The 19,896-nt window shown below is 36.0% G+C and overlaps 1 protein-coding gene across 15 annotated transcripts in view; it reads left to right on the top strand.

Moving 5' to 3' along the window:
- Window positions 1–19,896, top strand: part of NEDD4L (NEDD4 like E3 ubiquitin protein ligase) — a 319,995-nt gene that overhangs the window by 248,112 nt on the left and 51,987 nt on the right. For 9 of the 15 annotated variants that reach the window (XM_039358058.1, XM_039358053.1, XM_039358052.1 and 6 more), the window contains 5 exons: window positions 5,863–5,995; window positions 7,528–7,704; window positions 12,024–12,098; window positions 14,934–14,993; window positions 19,287–19,418. In XM_039358058.1, coding sequence (XP_039213992.1) covers window positions 5,863–5,995; window positions 7,528–7,704; window positions 12,024–12,098; window positions 14,934–14,993; window positions 19,287–19,418 — 577 coding nt within the window. The remainder of the gene's footprint in view (window positions 1–5,862; window positions 5,996–7,527; window positions 7,705–12,023; window positions 12,099–14,933; window positions 14,994–19,286; window positions 19,419–19,896) is intronic. The other 6 variants (XM_039358054.1, XM_039358046.1, XM_039358047.1 and 3 more) reach the window with 3 other exon arrangements.

Raw genomic sequence — 19,896 nt, 5'->3', positions numbered from 1 at the left:
CCAGATAATAATAGCCTTCTTATTCTATACATTTCCATTTCTTCTGTCAATTCTAATCCCAGCCAAATGGTATAAATTATGTTCAACATTTGTTTGGCTAGAACCAAAGCCAAGGGTAAAGCAAATGGCACTCAGCAGTCATAAAATTTGGAATGCCCTGCCTGGAAATGTATTATCCTGTTAAGTGAGGTCAGATTTCTTATAGGAAAGATAATTGTTCTACAGAGGACTAATAGGCATGCACAGAACAATAGGCCATTATTCTCCTTCCCTCCCCTCCTCCCTGAGCATTAATATGGGCCAGAGACATTGACAACCTCAGTGCAACTTTCAGTCCTGGTGCTTAGAGGCATTGTCTGGACACACTGTTTGTACAAATGCGCCTTGCTTTAGTTTTCGTGGAGCGCAGCCTTCTCTAATATGGGGCATATTAAAATGACAGTTGCCTTAATTATCAAGGTTAATATTAGTCTTGTTAAATTATACATGAAATACTCTATATTTTATACACGATGGTCTGTCATTCAGAGTAAGCTGCCCAGAATCTGTAAACAGCTTGCAAATGTGTAAATTGATTAATCAATAACTGCAACAACAAAGGGTAAGAAGAAGAACTCCATAGCTCTAGAGATCCACCAGCTTAGGAAAGGCTAGCTTAGCTCTAGATGTAAACACAGTTCTTTGAGTTTGCAGTGCTACAGATAATGAGGTAGCCTTAGATGTGAACTGCACAATTAACTCAAACCATCTTTATAATGAACCAGTGCTTCCAGATGTATGAATCACAGTCTCTCTAAATAGGTACACTTTAAAAAAAAACGCCTATTCCCTCTAATTTTAATCAATGCCATACAACATAGTATTTGCAGCACATAAGAAACAGTGCAGTTTTAACCTAAGAAAAGTACCCATAACATATAGGTCAGTGGTGGCGAACCTATGGCACGGGTGCCAGAGGTAGCACTCAGAGCCCTCTCTGTGGGCATGCACGCCGTCGCCCCAGTCCTAGGCCTTCAGCTGGGTTTTATAAAACCTTTTCACTTTACGCCTCCACCTCCATGTGCAAAAAAAAAAAAAAAAAGTTCAATCAGTCAATTTCAACTTCTCGCGGGAAAAAAAAGATCTTGCAAAGTTGGAATTGATTGATTGAACTTTTTAGTCCCACCCAGTCTGCCATTACCATCGTAGCCACGCCCACCCAATGGGCCACAACCCCCAGTTGGCCACACCCACCCAGTGGGCCACGCCCAGCCAATGGGCCACACCCACCCGGCATCCGACAATGCATAAGTGGGTTTTGGGTTGCAGTTTGGGCACTCGGTCTCTAAAAGGTTCGCCATCACATATATATATAGATTATGATAATTGGGACCAGAATTTCCATTGCTAAGTAAGGTTTCCCTTGCTGATTTCCCCACAGTTAAGCAAATAACTGCAGTTGTTAAGTGAATCACAGGGTCATTAAATGAAACTGGCTTTCCCCATTGACTTTGCTCATTCAAAGCTGTCTGGGAAAGTAACAAATGATGATCGTGTGATCCCCCTAGGCCTCCACCATTCTAAATACAAGCTGGTTGCCAAACACTCAAATTTTGACCATGTGACTGTGGGGATGCTCATAAACGCGAGGTCCAGTCACAAGTCAATGTTTTTTTAACTTGTAACTTTGAATGGCTGCAGTTGATGGTTGTATGTCAGTGACTACCTGTATAGCTTGATGGATTTATATATTATGCAAGGTGAATATGCTGAAAAGGCTGAAACATTTGTCTGAATCGCTGTCTTCAACTCTATTACACTAAGTGGGGCTTGTATCAAGCAGACAGCAATACACCCTCCCCTTTATTTTGAAACTAATTGTAGAGAATAGAGTTTTTTGCATGTCTGGAGCTCTTTTGTAACTCCATGGAATCAGTTCATAGTGATAAATGAAATTTAAAAGGAAGTTCTGAATAGCAGTTATTCTTCTTCTGCAGGCTTCATCTAAGATCTCAGCCCATACTCAGTGTAGGTAGTCCTCGCCTTGCAACCACAATTGGTACCAGATTCTGTTGCTAAGCAAAGCGATAGGTTAAATGAGTTGCGCTTGATTTTATGACCTCTTTGCCAGAATTGTTAAGCGAATCACTGAGGTTGCTAAGTGAATCGCACAGTTGTTAAAAGAATTCAACTTGTCGGAAGTAACCTGGGAAGGCCACAAATTTCAATTGGATGACTCCAGGATGTTGCACCTATCATAAAAACATGCGCCTATATAGTACAGATAGTCCTCAAATTATGACCACAGTTGAGCCCAAAATTTATGTGGCTAAGTGAGAAATTTGCTAAGTGAGTGTTGCCCCATTTTACGACTTTTCTCACCACATTTGTTTAGTGAATCACTGCAGTCTTTAAGTTAGCAACACGATTGTTAAGTGAATCTGGCTTCCCCATTGACTTTGCTTGTCAGAAGTTAGCAAAAGGAGATCACATGACACTGTCATAAATGTGAGTCAGTTGTCAAGCATCCGAATGTAAATCCTGTGACCATGGAGATGCTGCAATGGTCATAAGTATGAAAGATGGTCATAAGTCACTTTTTTCAATGCCATTGAACTTTGAATGGTCACTAAATGAACTGCTGTAAGTCAAGGCCTGCTGTATTTTGATCACGTGACTGTGGGGATGTTGCAATTGTTGTAAGAGCAAGGACTGGTTGGAATTTTTTTTTTCTGTATCATGTTAACTTTTAATGGTCACTAAACAAATAGTTATAAGTTGAGGACTCCCTGTGCTGTTGGAAGGGGCATGGGCAGAAGAATTTATATGTTTGATTTCAGTTGGCATGTTCAGCAGAGTACTGCAACAAGGCTCCTGATTATGGCCAGCAATATTGCCACAATAAACTGCATTTCTAATGCTTCGTTGTGATTTTAAACGTTACAACCCTGGATGCCGCGTGTGGAGACCTTTGTAAACAATTCTGGAAAGAGTAAAGCCATATTACAGTAAATCATTTTTAGAACAATAGAATGAATGTCTCTCAAGCAGACTTCTGAACACAGCAGATTGCTAGAATCTAGAAGACATTAATGATGTACACATTTATTCAGCTAGAAGAAATTCTCATTTTAAAGAAAATAACACAGTGCCACACGTTCAGTTTCTTCTGTAGAAAGGTATTTAAGGTTTTGGTTCACATTCTATACATTTTTTTTCTGATTAAGTTTCAGCTTCATGATTAGCACATGTTTTACTGATAGGATTATTCTGAAGTACAAGATTCCAAATTGTAAAATCTCCAGTAAATGGATGTGTAAACTCTGGTTGGACATATTTACTGAAAAGCCACTCAGAATCACCTTGAGCCAGATGGGCAGCAAATAAATTTGATAAATAAATAAAATAAAAAAAGAGCTCATAGCCTCTCTGGTTTATGGGTTCTACTGTCAAACTGCTCTTTAGTACACATGTTGTTCCTGACATTCAACAAAATTGTTCCTGTATTTGTTTCATGCCCTGCGTCCTGTAATGGTAGGAATGATTGTGGTTTTTTTTAGTGTGGCCTTCCAGGTTTTCATATCTATCTTCTCTTCAAAGGGAAAAGATACATTATTTTTTCTATCTTTTGATCTTGTACTTTATGAACCACTGCATATGCTTTGTGAATTCTGCTTGTAACGATTCAGTAAACTATTGACTGAAATAAAATAGTTCCCCTAGTTCCCTGGTAGCGAACCTATGGCGCGCATGCCACAGGTGGCACGCAGAGCCCTCTTTATGGGCACATGCGCCGTCGCCCCAGTCCTAGGCCTTCAGCTGGGTTTTATAAAATTTTTTTGCTTTAGGCCTCCGCCGCCGTGTGCCCAAAAAAAAAATGGTTCAATCAATCAATTTCAAATTCTCGCAAGGAAAAAAAGATATTACAAAGTTGGAATTGATTGATTGAACCCTTTAGTCCCACCCAGTCTGCTGTTACCACTGAAGCCACGCCCACCCAATGGGTCATGCCCACCCGGCACCCGATGATACATAAGTGGGGTTTGGGTTGCAGTTTGGGCACTTGGTCTCTAAAAGGTTCGCCATCACTGCCCTAGTTCCTACTTTAGCACCATTACTGGGTTTTTAGATGTGAGCAGCGTTGTGGCCTACTGGTGTGGCCTATTCGGAAGGTTGAGAGTTCAATCCCAGGTAGCAACAGATGTTTCTCTCTTAGGGCAGAAAGAAAAAATATCTGCTGCAAACTCCATATCGGCGTCAGGAAGGGCATCCAGCCAGTAAACACTCAGCTCTATCAGTTGCCCTAGCTCTACCCCAAATTAAGGGATTACAGGGCTGTAAATGGGGGGGGGGAAATGTGTGTGTGTGTATATATATATAACGTGTGTACTTTTGACTTTATTTCAAAATAAAATTAATGCTTTAAAGAAGGGTTGTGGATTTCCACTGTTGCTATTTCAAGATTTCACAACAGTCCAATATATGAACAGAGAGAGAAAGGGGGGGTGGGAACAGTGTCCCTTTAAAGCTCAATAGCTTCTAGTTTCTGACTCTTTGGTAATTGAAGCAGTAATTAAATAGTGATTATTAACCAGCCCATTCTTTGGACATGAGATTTATTCTCAAGTGATTCATTTTGCAAGCATTAACAGGGCCCTTTGGACATCTAAAGTTGATACTAATAAATGAAAGTAAAGTAGAGATTGAGGAAATACTGTAGAAGAAAGTGGATGGACAGGATCAAGGAGAATTCTGGAAATCTTTCAGAAGAGTAAATGATTATTATGACTCAGGCAAGCAAACCTAGCTCATTAGCTTCTAACTCACAAATTCTTCACATACAAAGCTTGACTCTCAATCCTTGTGGTCTACCTGTTCTTTGAGGCTAGATATTTTTTAATATCAGTTTTTTTACAAGCAAATTGTTTGCTTCTGTCCATTATGATACAGATATTTCCAAAAAAGTGTTTTGTTCATTCTTTGAGTCTTATGGCATTTAATTCTTTTCCAGCTTATTTGTTTGATCTTCATCGGTCCCTATAATTTATAGTTGTAGAAATATTCCAGGTAGAATATTATTTACCAAATTATTAAAATAGTAGTACTGTTCAGTATGGCAGGGGAAGTTGATTTATTAAACTCAGGGTTGTGCTCATCTAGTACACAAATATGTTTTTGTGACTGTAGGGTTGTATTTTTACCTGCTATTGTTTCCTGTTGCCACCCAACCATCACCTTGCCCAGAAAAATTTTCATGAGATTTCTATTTCACATACAGAACCAAACTATTATTAAAGATGCAGTTAAAACATTCGCAGTAAGTTAAAACATTCGCTAAAACCAATTTTCTTCAAAAATCAAAGAGAAAAAAACTAATGGAGCAGGAGATGATCTTCCCTTGAATTAAAGAGGATGCACAACAAACACAGTTGTATCAATAAGGCAACAGGATGAGTTAAATTATACACTGCATCACATGTGTTGTATCAGCTTGGGCAATGGACCTCGTTCTTAATTGTTGCTGCTTTGATTATTGAAATTTGCCCTTAATCAAGCTAATAGCTTGAGACAACAAGCTTTTATTTGCTTTGAAGGACAAACTGATCATTATTTAATTTGAGTTGCCAGAGATTTTGAGAAATAATTTATCATTTGGCTCCCATTGTTAATAAGTATCAGATGCAGCAGAGACTTGAGAAGCTCTGACATTTTAATAGGTGTGTGTGTGTGTGTGTGTGTGTGTGTGTGTGTGTGTGTGTGTGCACGCGTGCGTGCACGGGCGCTTGAGTGTGTGTGCTTGTGCTAACTTGGAAGTATTTCAGCTAATGATGTCTTTCTTCCTTCTCTGACTCATGTTTCTTTCACCAACCTCTGACATTTCAGGGATGTGGCTTCTGAATCTGACAACAACATCAGGCAAATAAATCAAGAGGCTGCCCACCGAAGGTTTCGATCAAGGAGACACATTAGTGAGGATTTGGACCCTGAGCCCTTGGAGAGTGGAGATGTCCCTGAAGTACGTTCAAGATTTGAAATGAATCCTTTCATAGTTTTGCCCAACTGAATGTACTCATTTGTTTATTAATTGCCTTGTTAAAATTTTTGTACCTGATTTTTCATGACTTCAGACAAAATGACCCTTTAAAATGGTTTAACTTGGACTCATAGTTTTCAAATGAAATTTGTACTAAAGGTCGGGCTGAAATACACAATAGAGGAGAGTTAAGGAGCAGACATATTAACATAATGTAAATGTTTGCTCAGGTGTCATCTTTCTCTGATCGTTAATGCTACTTGGGCTAAGGAGAAAAATTGAATTGGACTCATTAATTGATTGAAATTTGTATATGCCACAGTATTCTAAAATGAATCTAGAAAGTTCACATATTAGCAACATAAAAGAGATCAAGCGGCTAAAATCACTTAATAAAAAGCTATCAGAGATAAAATACAATAAAACATTAAACTGTCAATCAGTGCCCCACCCCCCACCAGCAAATTATAAATCATGTCCAACCTAAAGTCCTGCAGAAAAGTAGTGTTATGTTTGCAACAGTAAACTATCTGAACAAATTGAATTGAGTTTCTGAATAGATTCTGCTGAAGAATAGTAGACTGCTGTTCTACTGAATAAAGGGAAATAATAGGGAATGAATTGTCTATGTTTATGGAACATTAATAGCCATCACAGTGTGTATTTACTCAGTCACATGTTATCCTCCACTCCTCAGAAGTATAAATACTTCAGTGATCCACATCCTAGGACCTAAATGTAAAGGGGGTTGGGAGGAGGCAGAGACAGCCTGAAAGAGAAGAGCCTTCTCAGCTTTTGCCCCTCCCCTTTGGAACATCTTGTGCCCAGGAGTGAGGTCAGCTCCCATCTTCCACAAGAGCCTGAAGACCTGGCTCCAATGAGGGATGTCATTCTGGAGGTGTTAATTGATTAATAACAGATCTCACCTTCCTCTCTGCTCAGCCTATTCCCTTCCTCCATCCTTTAGTTTTATTTATAGCTGCTAATTCATATTTTAAGTGTTTTGCTCCTATTCTATACACATTGTTGCCTTGTTTTATTCTTCTTAACACTGTAAGTCACCCAGAGTCACCTTCTGGTTGAGATGGGTCGCAAATAAATTTAATAAATAAATAAATCTCTCATACTTTCCTTGATTCCTATCTAAGATTATGGAAAGGAGGATTACAGCATACTTTTTAATCTTTTGTAAGGACCCTGCTTTATGCTACTTGCCAGCTTTACTTTTTCCCCCTTTACCCTTGTTGCTCAGCCTTGACAACTTTAAAATGTTAGGACTTCAACTCCCAGAATTTCCCAGTGAACATGTGTGCTGACTGGGGAATTCTGGGAGTTGAAGTCCATAAACCGTATCTTAAAGTTGCAAAGGTATATATATAGCCAGAGTTGATTGTTAGATGTTAATCGTGTTCTAAGTCTTAAAGGTATATATTGGTTTTTAGGTTTAATTGATAGCCAAGCAAATTGTACAGAAGATTGGCATATTCATTGTTGATGCCTTTTCTTTTTCTCAGCCTTGGGAAACCATTTCTGAAGAAGTGAACACAAGTGGCGATTCCTTAAGCCTGTCCTTGCCCCCTCCGCCTGCTTCCCCTGTCTCTCGGACCAGCCCTCAGGAGTTCTCTGAGGAATTGAATAGAAGACTTCAGATCACTCCTGATTCAAATGGGGAACAACTCTCTTCTATGATTGTAAGAGACTTGAACATTTCTTTTACTACTCTTCTAACATGCTCATTCTGATTTGTAAAACTTACCTCAGAGTCAACACAACTGGTAACATTGTGTGGACATGGTGCTTCAGGCTACAAGGGTGTATGTTTTTTCCTCTTAGTTTAATTGGGATTATTGGACCATTCTACAGTGCACCACAATTATGATGCAAAGCATACTTTCCCTGAGGGCAATTTCCACAGAATCCAATCAGTCAACTAAGCCAGTGTTTCTCAACCTTGGCTACTTTAAGATGTATGGGCTTCAACTCCCAGAATTCCCCATGGAAGTTGAAGTCCACAGATCTTAAAATTGTCAAAGTTGAAAAAAAATTGAGCAAAAAACTCAACAAAAGCAATTTTGATCTGAATTGAGTGAGTCTACTTTTGAGTAAAAAACCATAGCTGAGTAATAATATTTATGCTATTAAATGTGTATTGTGATTTCATTTGGAAGAGATTTTATTCTTACTTATAACTTCAGCGAACTTGATAAACAAAATAGAAGTTCTCTGAATGCTTAACTGAGATAAGTAAATAAACAAACACCAGGTGGAATTTTCTTTTCTTTTTTAAAATGTATTTTTAGAAGTTAAGTTCATATAATAATTTTAATAGTATCCAATCTGGGTCGGTCACCAGGACCAGAGGTTTAGTGTTCCAAGCTTCTTCATCCTCAGGGAACTTCTTTAGACTGGATCCTGCAACATTATTCTGGGAGATGTATATTTGCCTTCATTCATAATTTTAACAGAATCTATTTTCATATATAAATGTGGCATACAACTGGAAAATTTATACTAACATCTGTATATTGGAATAATTATGTTAATGCATCGAAAGGTTGTTTTGCCTTTCTTAACTCAGCAATTGCATTAATGGGCTGGGATGAATATCAACAGTGAATGTGAGAATTGCACTGTGCTGCTTTAATTAGAAAGAACAAACAAAAAGTTTTAATCAGTGATATATAGCAAATTGTCATATATATACACTTAACGAGACAGCTCATCAGCTTGCCCTTTTAGCATTTAAGTACTATAATAAGAAACCAGTGTGGAAAATATTTTTTTTCAAAGCTAAAGTGGGGAAAAAAACCTAAATAAATGTCTCTACAAGATTAAATATTATGAAAGAACAAAAATACGCAATTCATACTGAAGAAGAAAAATTATATTAAAAAAGGAATATACAAATACAGTTGAGAATAAAAACATTACCCAACATGACGTTCGAGTTGATGGGCGTAATCTATCAGGAAAACATGTATTAATATCAATACTAAATAGTGTCTATATATGACTAAGCCTGTTCTTTATTAGAGGATCTCTTAAACAAAAATTGTTGAGTTAATTCTTTCTTCAGTGCCATTTCCACACTGTGGATTACCATTGGGCCAATGCTATCCATTCCTTGTCCAGGGCTTTGTAAAAAAACAAATCTAGCTATTAATAATCTAAGTTTAATTTGTTTCTTAATTTTGTGAGCTTTAGGAAGTACTTCAGTTTTGCCCTGTTTTGTATACTTTAGGAAATTCAAACAGCTATCCTACTGCTGGATTCTCTTTAAAGAAATTTTGTGAAATTTTCTCAATTTCTTCAACTTTTAATCAAAAACTTTTGGACATTGCCACCAAATCTTGCTTAAGATTTCAGTCTAAAATGATTTAGATTAATATGATGCAGTATTATGGGAAAACAATGCTACCAGTAAATTATTAGTCTGCTCTAGTCTTTTCAAAACCATTTCTTCATGATTTGTTGAAATGTCTTTAAAAGGGATTCTTAAGCATTCTTAGTTCCACTAAGTTTCCTCTCCTAAATCCTATTACCAAAGTTTTTAAGATTTTCCAGATGTAAATTCTTTATGTAAAATTAATGTTCCTTATGATTAAAAAATAATGAATATGCTACTATTCAAATGATTTATGAAGATGAAGATAAATAGACTGATTAATCTGAACCACATTGGAATTTGTCTCTGTTCTTTCTGTGATAAACATTTAATAGAACAAATTTATCCTTTGCATTTGAATAATGAAATGGAAATATATTTCCATCTTAACCAAGCTTCTAATGATAGTTGTGATTATAGATTTATAATAGTTCAGTCTAATGGAGACTTAAGAACAAAACCATTTTTACCCATGAACTATTTTATTTAGTTTTCCAGCAATACAATTTTTCATCTGAAATCTATCAAAATAAATTTGACATTCCTAAATCTCCACTTTGATTTTCTTAATGTTGCATTGTGCTCCTATTGATATGAAAAAAAATCTGTGTATTGTATGAAGGCTTATTTATGCTTTTTCCTAAGAAAGTCCTTTTTCCTACAAATATCCTTCATTTAAGACCTTCTAGGCAACAGATCAGTTTCACATTTTATCTGGCTAACAAGCCAAGCCCTCAACAAATAGAGATATTAAGCTCAGAGAAAAAATTCAGAAAAAGATTATTTTGTTGTCTAAGGGCTGTGAAGTCCTGCTTAAATGGATATGATGAGTCCATTAAAAAAAACAATTGGAGATAGGAGTTAGAAAAGCTTTCTAATACAGTTCTACGATAGTAGTGAATTACTTGGGGATCCATATAAATATTTCTCATAAATTATTATGATCGATGTAAATTTTCCTAAAACATATAAATTACAGACTGTGTTTCTGATCAAGTGAATTCTACAAGTGTCAGACAAAGCAAAATAGACTGGTAAATCTGTCATGGTTTTGACTGACATGTAGCATGCCTATACAATCCTCACTTTTTATTACCATTATTTACAAGTAGTCTTCATCTTCTCTACAAGAGTGGAATAAAAAATAATTCAGATAGTCCTTGAAACACAATGAGCATCTTTGACCTTAGTTAATGTAACAAAGCATTAATAGCTATTTTCTGTCTGCATTGCCTCTTAGAAATGTTTGTCTTTCTAGCATTGTGAACCCTACCAATTTAAAAATATATATATTGGCATTGGAGTGTTTCTTAAAAGAGAATTAGAGGGGAATTAACAACCAATAATTACTTCCTAAGCTAAAAATAATATACTTGGTATGATTCAGGGAATATCAGTGCCTTTCTTCCTTTTATCAACCAGAAAACAAAAGGTACTTTGATACTTCTAAACAGATGCTTTAATACAAACATGCCCAGTTTTACAGTGAAGAAATGGTTTAAGATGATCTAAATGCTATAGCACTTTCTGCAAACAAATAATCACTCAGTACAGATAGTCCTTAACTTACAACCATTAGCTTGGTGGCCATTCAAAATTATAATGGCATTGAAAAAAGTGACTTATGATTGTTGTTCACACTTACAACGGTTGCAGCATCCCTGTGATCACATGTTCAAAATTCAGATGCTTAACAGCTGTCATTTATTTATGATGGTTGCAATGTCCCTGGGTCACCTGATCACCTTTTGCGACCTTCTGACTAGCAGAGTCAATGGGAAGCCAGATTCACTTAACAACCATGTTATTAATGTCTGCAGTGATTCGCTTAACAACTGTGGCAAGAAAGGTTGTAAAAACTCATTTAACAACTGTCTTCCTTAGCAACAGACATTTGGGGATCGCTTGTGGTCATAAGTTGAGGACTACCTTTATTGTTCTGAGAATTGTTCCTTTGTAAATGGATTTATTTGATGTATAATTTAAGTATTCCACTATGAAAAATAGGAGGACTGTTGTTACTACTAAGGAAACACAAGTCTGGCATGGAAACATATGTTAAGTTACTTATTGTAAATTCGTGAAAGGCAAATATTTTTTAGCAATCTTGCAAGAATCTTCATAATCTTGCAAGATGCTTCATAAGATGTTAAGTTATTTCTCTGTACCATCTCTAGAAAATCCTGAAGATTGTTCACAGGTGTTCCCCAAATAATATGGAATCATTGAAGATAGGAGACAGTGAATTTTCATGAAATAATCTTTTTTTCTTTCTTGAATAGCTTTCGACCTTATTTATTTTGTCCCATCAACAGTCTGCTCAGAATTGAGGAAATTAAATTTTCAACAAGGGTACCGTTATCTTCTTGCCCATGCTGGCTCCTTCCAATACTAGATACCATATATATTTCTGCCATTTAAAATTAAATTCAGTGTTTTGTTCATGAAATGGAGAGTTAAGATTTTTGGCAATCAAATCAAGTGAAAGAAGGGTGAGTTAACCTATTAGCTGGAAGAAAGGTAAACTTATCAAGTAGCTGAATGAAGGCTAAAATAACCATAGGATGCCAGGGAAAAATGACAGTCACAATGTAAATAAAACATTTTTTTTTTTTTGTATTCCAGCAAAGAGATCCTTCTGCAAGGTTGCGATCTTGTAGTGTAACTGATGCTATTGCCGAACAGTCTCTTTTATCACTGGTAAGTAGAAATTTCTTGAGTTTTTTGTTTGTTTGTTTAGCAAATTTCAGGAAACCATTTGTGTTGAAATGTTTTGGACTGCATAGGAAGGGTGGGGTGGTTTGGCTATGGATATCATTTCAGTTTCTCTCATATATTAATGGCTATTTCCCTAGTGGAAAAAGACACAGTGCCCAGGTTCTGGGAAAGAGGCTAATTAACTTCAATAAATGCATAACAAAAATATTCTTTGTACCAGCTGGATAAATCTTTTTTATGATAGTAGTATCATCACTTTGGTACATGGGCTCAGAAGATCTCAAAGCTCCTTAAAATTTAATGCTGGTATTTTTCCATTTGGATGGTGATTATTTACAATAACAATATATGTATTTCCATGTGTGCAAATAACTGTTGTTGTCAAGTTGAGGTCTCACTCCTGATGGCTACTATGTACTTTTCTTCACCATAAAAAAAACAGTATTTTCAGTCCAGTCTTAAAAAAATGGTCAAAAATTGACTGATCCAAGTACAAACCAGGACTATTTCTGCTTGGCTTCCAAGTGATAAGAAGGTCAGCCATGTGTTCATGTCTGTGAATGAAGGCCATTTTGATTAAAAATTTAGGCATTTCTGGATTAGTGATTTTAATGTAGTTTATAGTCATTTCTGCAAAGATAGAAACATAGGAGGCTGCTAGAGCAGTGTTTCCCAAACTTGACAATTTTAAGGCATGTGGACTTCAACTCCCAGAATTCCACAGCCAGCAACGCTGGCTGTGGAATTCTGGGAGTTGAAGTCCTCATGCCTTAAAATTGTCAAGTTTGGGAAACACTGTGCTAGAGAGAGGGATGTGGTTTCAAGAGAGCTTATAAAGAATGAGGAGATTGATAAGGGAATTTGTAAAGAGCTGAAAGAGCATTTCTAAAGAGTTTTTTTTTTTTTTTTGTCAAACACTATTAAGCCTGTCAACATCTAAAAAGTATTTTTTTTAAAAAAAAAAAATCTTATCTATTCCACAATACTGGAGTAGGGATTTTTTTTTTGCTTTTTAAAGAATTGTTTTAAATTATTGATTCATTTGAATATTCCCTTGTTTTTCTCCTTCTAAAATGAACACCATTTATTGTACTTTATTTCACCTGAGGTTGGAGGTACCACATTTTATTTTGGGGATAATTTTTCCCACCAGGTCACATAATGGCAGTGTGGGCATACTTTAGGAAATGCCTCTCTTTCCTCCATACATATCCATTAAGCTGATTTTGAAAAAAACAAAATAAAATAACTTATTGCTTACTAGGAGGAATCATATCTGGAAATTGTAGAAGAACAGACCGGGGGGGGGGGCAGAAGCTATGCACAAGAATCTGGTCAACTAAAATTAAGCACTAAATTGGTGCCAGATAAGGTCAATGGAATTTAAGAAAGTTTGGATTTGGATCATTCATGGCAATGTAAAGACACTTAGCTAATGACATGTTTAAGTCTGCCCACTAGCTCTGCCTGCTCTTCTACAAATAAGCCCAATTGAACAGTTTACGGTCATCATTTTTGCATGAATCCATTTTCAAATCAATACTCTCCTAATTTACTTTTTATTTAGGGATGTATTTAAAATGTGCATGTCACCCTTGAAAAGAGTTTTTCCACTCTAGTTATATTCTAAAAAAGAAAATATATGAAATGTTGATGTATGTATTTTGAAAGTATTTCATCAAGAAATAGTCATTGCTATGTGTACTTTATCCTGAAATATGTCTTTTATATGTTCTTGGTAACTTTGGAGTTTGCAGATACAATACAAAATGTTAATAATAATAGGGTATTCTGTAAGCCACTTCAACATGATTTGAATTTCAACTCCATTGAACCTATTTATTGTGGTTCAATGCTAATTGGGCTGATATATGTTGCAGGCCAAAATTTGAAGTGGAGCAGATGTTGTTCTAGATAGAAAAAATAAGGCTGGTTTACATCAGATATGGATCAAATAAATATTTATGCATCCCTCTTTCTGTGCAAATTTGAATAATTCTCTGTTACGTGTAGGTCTTGGGTAATTCTAAATTAGATCTCTGGCTTGTATCTCTCTATTGGGTGCTTTGCTAGATCTCAATATGTTTTCTCTCACTGTAATTCATATAGAAATTATACTACAACATGCTTTGTTCAGTTACTCTATCTTGTTTCCACAAGGTTTTTTTCTGGGAATATAAAATTCACACTAACCTTTGGCAGATTTTATGGGGAAGAACATACTCTTAATTATGTTAATCTGGGATTCCTATATGTGATCAAACAGTAAAACACAGCATTTTTCTCCTTTTATCAGCTAAGGTTTTCCCCCCTGTTCTTCTGTATTCTAGTTTGATTTTTTTTTCTGGGAAAATCATCAAGCTTAGGTTCTTCTTTTTCAGCTTGACTCTACTGAAATCTATGCATTTGCTGTGGCCAATTGTTAATTGTTCACATTCTTGTTGTAGGTATCGTCTTTCTATCTTTTGCAGGGAAGAAAAAGTTAATTAATGATCATGGACACATTGCCTTCTCTTTTCTGGTGCCTATGATATATATACATTCAGATCTAATATATATTCATACATACATACATATATACATACATACATACCTATATATAGTCTGAATCTCTCAGCATACCCATCCATTATGGTTGCAAGAAATTCTGTGATTTGCTGTCTCTACGTATTTAGTGGGGCTTAGTATGTAATAGACACTTTCATATTTCTGTTATCGTTGCTATAACATAAAGATCAAAATGTTTATCAAAATGCCATTATTTCAAATTAGCATATTGAATGTTCCTTAACTATAACAATTATTATTATTTAACAGCCGAGTGGCCCATCTAGGAGACTTCGTTCTTCCACGGTCACTGGGGGTGAAGAGTCAACGGTAATAATACTTTTATCCAGCCAAATCTATATCATCCTCCTCCTCTCTTACTCAAATCTCTCTTCTTTTCTTTTCCCTTTGTTGTCAGAATATCAGTCTTTCAGGGTTTCAGATGTCAGGGTTGGATGGTGAGAAAACAAAGCAAAACATATGTTGTATCATGATGAAAATACTTGTATCAGACATTGGAAGGCAAGTGGGCAGGTGTGGCATTTGCATGATGACATCACCTCACACTTCTTGTCATTTTTGGCCTTGATGGAGATGCTTCTGCTTTTAGATTGGGCAGAGATCGCTTTTAGAAAATTCTCTACTTGTGCAACTCTGCAAATACTATACTTCCATACCCCAAAAGTACTTTTTCAAAAGGCAACTGGATTTTCTTTATTTTTCCTTGAAGACATTTCACTTCTTATCCAAAAAGCTTCTTCAGTTCTGAAGAGTCAGAATGAAGCTTCTTGGATGAGAACGAAACGTCTTCAAAGAAAAACAAAGAAAATCCAGTTGCCTTTTGAAAAAGTACTTTTGGGATATCCATGACCTGGATGACTAAGAATCTCCATAGATACATTTCCATACCTTGGTAGTGAAATAAATTGCATCTTCCCACCATTCTCCCAGCTTGAATATCTTCTGTATTTATTCAGCCACTTCAGCCAACACTCCTACTATGGAAACATTCTCGGTATCTAATTGTATATTTCCCATGGTGTTACTTCTGATAGCCAATTCTCTTCTCTGCCTCCAACTGTGGTATTTTAAAGTTTTATTAAAATATTGCTTCCCAGTTTCCTTTTTTAAACTAAAGGAGAAATAGCTGAAAGGCAAAGAATCATCTATGTGTGCATACATGCAGAAAAATTAGAGGTGAAATAGAATTTACCTCTCACAATCTGTAGATTACCTAATGAGCAAGTAATTATCCCATCTCTGACTTCCACTTAGTGGAGATGCACCTGTGTGAGTCTTTCTCATTTGAATCAAGCAGAGAATATAGGAAGGTAGGAATAGATAATTGCTACATAAACAGGAATGTCAATTTGTAGACAACAGAAAGGGGCAGAACATTCTTAAAACAAATTTTGAAGAAATACACTTGGCCTATACCAATGAAGTTGTGCAAAGCATTTAAAGGAAGTGGTTTGCAACATGTATTAGCACAAACCAAGCACCTCCCTTTGAATTATTAAGCCAACCGACTTTCTTGCAACTAGTACAACTGCCTGATGTGGGTTGTTTGAACTTATCGTGCGTGCACATGCCTCCTTCAGCTCTTCTATGGAGACCAGCAACAAAGTGAAGCATGCATGCACATGTGAAGGCAATCGTGAACTCTTTTCGAAGTAAACATAAGAGCCCTGCAAAAAAAAAAAATATTTTAATTATTTGGAGAGAGATGCTTCATTTGTGCTAGCAGATGTTGCAGGCCACCTACTTCAACTGCTCTGCACGGCCCTATTTCCCAGACTCAAAAACTTATAAATCAGATTATTGCAGAAATCCAACAGACATCCACAGGTAAGACACAAACAACTAACAAAAGTAATAAAAAATAATTGCAATTGTTTTCAGTGGCTGTTCTTCAAGAACAGAGATGCCAAGAAGACAGGGAGCCAGTGTTCTCTTTATCTATGTTTATTTATAAATTGGAGGATAAAGGAGGCGTAATGATAATGGAAAGAATCAGAAAAAATGTCTTGTTATTAAGAAAGTAGTTTTTACTTTTGGTGTCACATGTTTGTTTTTTTTTGAAAAAAAAAACACTATGAAAGGATTCTCATTTGAATAGCAAATAATTTATTTTATTTGTTTCTCTTCTGTACCAATCTGTTTATTGAGGTCTCATCACTATTTTAAACTACAGATTTTGAAATGTCAGTTAAAACTAGACAATTTTCCTGCATTGAATATTTTTCACTTTAAACCTACTGTTCATTATTATATGATAACAGTAGGATGGATCAATTATAAATCAATTTACAGTGGATTCCACAGCTATCAGCCATCAGAGAAGACTATCTGATGGGGGGAAGCTTACCCGCACAAAAAGAAGGTTCTAAATTTACCAAATTTATGTTAGAATCTGAGGTAAAAAATAAGACTTAAGTTGAGGGAGAAATAGAAAACCATCAGGAATAATCACTATCACATTTTGGTACATTTTTCTTTTAAAAAGTTCAGGCTATGTTGGCATATGTCCAGTTAAATGGTTTAGTAATTTTCTGCTGAATCTAATGGGAGAGAGGGAGGGAGGGAGGGAAGGAAGGAAGGAAGGAAGGAAGGAAGGAAGGAAGGAAGGAAGGAAGGAAGGAAGGAAGGAAGGAAGGAAATACTTGTAAAGTTATAATACCAAGTGTTTTATTTATTTATTTGATTTATTTACCATCCATCTCACCATGATTTCATAATCTAGAAGAACAATAATATTGTGATATTTCATACTATGCAGGCAGAATGCAGTCACATGCATTTTCCTCAGTGATGGTGGACAAATTTGTACCTTTAATATGTCGTATTCCTAACCCACTATTGTTGGAGCACAGTCATAGGCTAGGCAACAATGGACATGATACACCAGCAAAGCTTTTGGTACTGAACTTCCTGCTTTGAGACAGAGTTCTAGAGCATCCTGAGGCCTCAGAGCATTCCAACAATATTTTGCCATTTGCAAAAAAAATAGCTAAAATTAAGAAATCGTTTTTAGAACAAAAGCCTATACATAAAATTGAGGGGCCACCTGAGAATAAAATTTGGCTTTCAAACTGATTTAACACACTCTGGTAATGTTCTATTAATATACTGAACTTGATGTCACTAAGTAACCCATTTTTCTAGTTTTTTTTCATCTCAGACTTATGCAATGATCCTTTTTCTCATTTTAAAAGAATTCCATGTTTTTACAAACCAGGAAACATTTCTCCTTACCTACTTTTTAAAAAGGAGTTTAAAAATGTTTGTTTTCATTCCAACGAATGTGTATCAGTGCATCATTACATAAAAATAATAATTTTTGTTTGTTTCATGTACTGGAAATTATTTAAAGGTATCTTTCTTTCCATGTAAAAATCACAAGCTTTAATAATCATGGCCTGCTATTATTTTATAGCAATGACTCTTTGAATCAGAAAATAATAGAAAATCAGATCGTCAAAATTGTAAAGTAATGTTTAACACTGAAGGAAGAAAAGGGAGTATTTTTATGACATTTTGTAATCTACACAAGTAATCACGTTTTAGCTTGTCGTTAAAACTAAAAGCATTATTTGGTAATTTTAAAGATTGTTCAACTTTAATCAAAAGTTTCCCTTGCTCCTATCTGTTTCATTAACTTATAAAAAAAACATATGAGGTCATGAAATATGTACCCATTTCTTAGTGTATATAAATATAGAACTCCTACTGTGCATGCACGGATGCAGATTTATATGGTTTATTGTGCTTGTTGAGGCAGAGTCTCATGGCAGGTTGCATTCTATATCTTATTTGTCAATATTAAGAATGGCAGGCTCTCAATATTCCAGTTATTTTACAATTTATTTTGCAAACCAGGGACAAAATGTTGCAACATGAGAATCCCAGAATCCAAGGTTAATCATTACAGGACAGTTCTTCCTAATGGAAGTCACATTTAAATCATATTTAATGACATCAAAATGCTGCTCAAAGGGGATGCAGTCATTAGCAGGAACTTTTTAAGAAAAATGTTCAAAGCATTGAAAATGTCAAATTTCATATATTAAACAATATAATGAGCCTGTCGATTTAGTAATGAGCCAATGTCTTTGAAATGAAGACAACACAGCTTGTGACCCAGCCAAAGTCACTTACAATAAACCACTAGGGACCATTTTGTCTGATTGGTACCGTTTTAGTGAAGCAAATGAAGTCAGTTTTTCATCATTTAAAGTATAAAAGCTTTTCTAACTGTCTTTGTTCTCAGTCCTCCTAGTACTTGTGCACTGATTATGTCCAGGCTTTTTATATTCTTCTGCTATTTTGATTGTCTATCTTTAATGAACAGATCTCATCTTCAGCAAGGATAAAATGGCGATTACCCTTGTCAAACTGGACAGCATTTATAGCCTCTGTGAATTTCAGTTCCTTGCTATCTACTTGTGAATTTGCTAACCCTGCTTTTGTGATTAAAACTGAATCTTTATTTTTCTGAAAGTGACCCTTTTAAGGAAGGGTTCTGCCAACACATATCTTCTCAGTTGTTCTATTGCACTTACTGATTGTAAGAATGACTCACTGCCACAAAGTTAACACTATGGTAATTTCTTGCATAAACAGCCATCAGTGGCCTATGTTCATACTACACCGGGCTTACCTTCAGGCTGGGAAGAGAGGAAAGATGCTAAGGGACGTACTTATTATGTCAATCATAACAATCGCACTACAACTTGGACTCGGCCTGTCATGCAGGTATGAACTTCTTCTCCAGGAAAGCAGTGAGATCTTGATAATCATTTGCAGTTCTTTCTGATTCCAGATGAAAACTATGGGGGAGGACAGGTTCTGATGAAATAATTGTCTCTCAGTGAAAAGAGATGTACATTATCCTTGGCAGAATCTGCTATGGCACAGGCCCAATGCCCAATCTCATGTACGTCAAACTTTGGCAGATCTGCAGCATAACACAAGCCCACCCTTAACATCCACACTATTGATAAGGAGGGAAAGTGGGCAACGCCAGGCCATGTTCTGACTTACAACTAGGTGATTAAAAGCAGATTTCTCTTTCTCTCTCACTTCAATGAAGCTTTAGTTGTCAGCTTGCAGTGAGTGAAATTGCAATTTCCTGGGGCTATAACATTGTTAATTGCAATTAACAAACTGGAGCTAGCTCCAAGCTGCACTCCCTCCCGCCCGCTCCTTAATTACAGTTTAGCAGCATTAAACA

Source organism: Crotalus tigris, unplaced genomic scaffold (genome assembly GCF_016545835.1).
Source record: "Crotalus tigris isolate CLP2741 ecotype Arizona unplaced genomic scaffold, ASM1654583v1 scf7180000018975.1359446, whole genome shotgun sequence".
NCBI lineage: Eukaryota > Metazoa > Chordata > Lepidosauria > Squamata > Viperidae > Crotalus > Crotalus tigris.
This window is presented reverse-complemented; position numbering and strand designations above follow the sequence as displayed.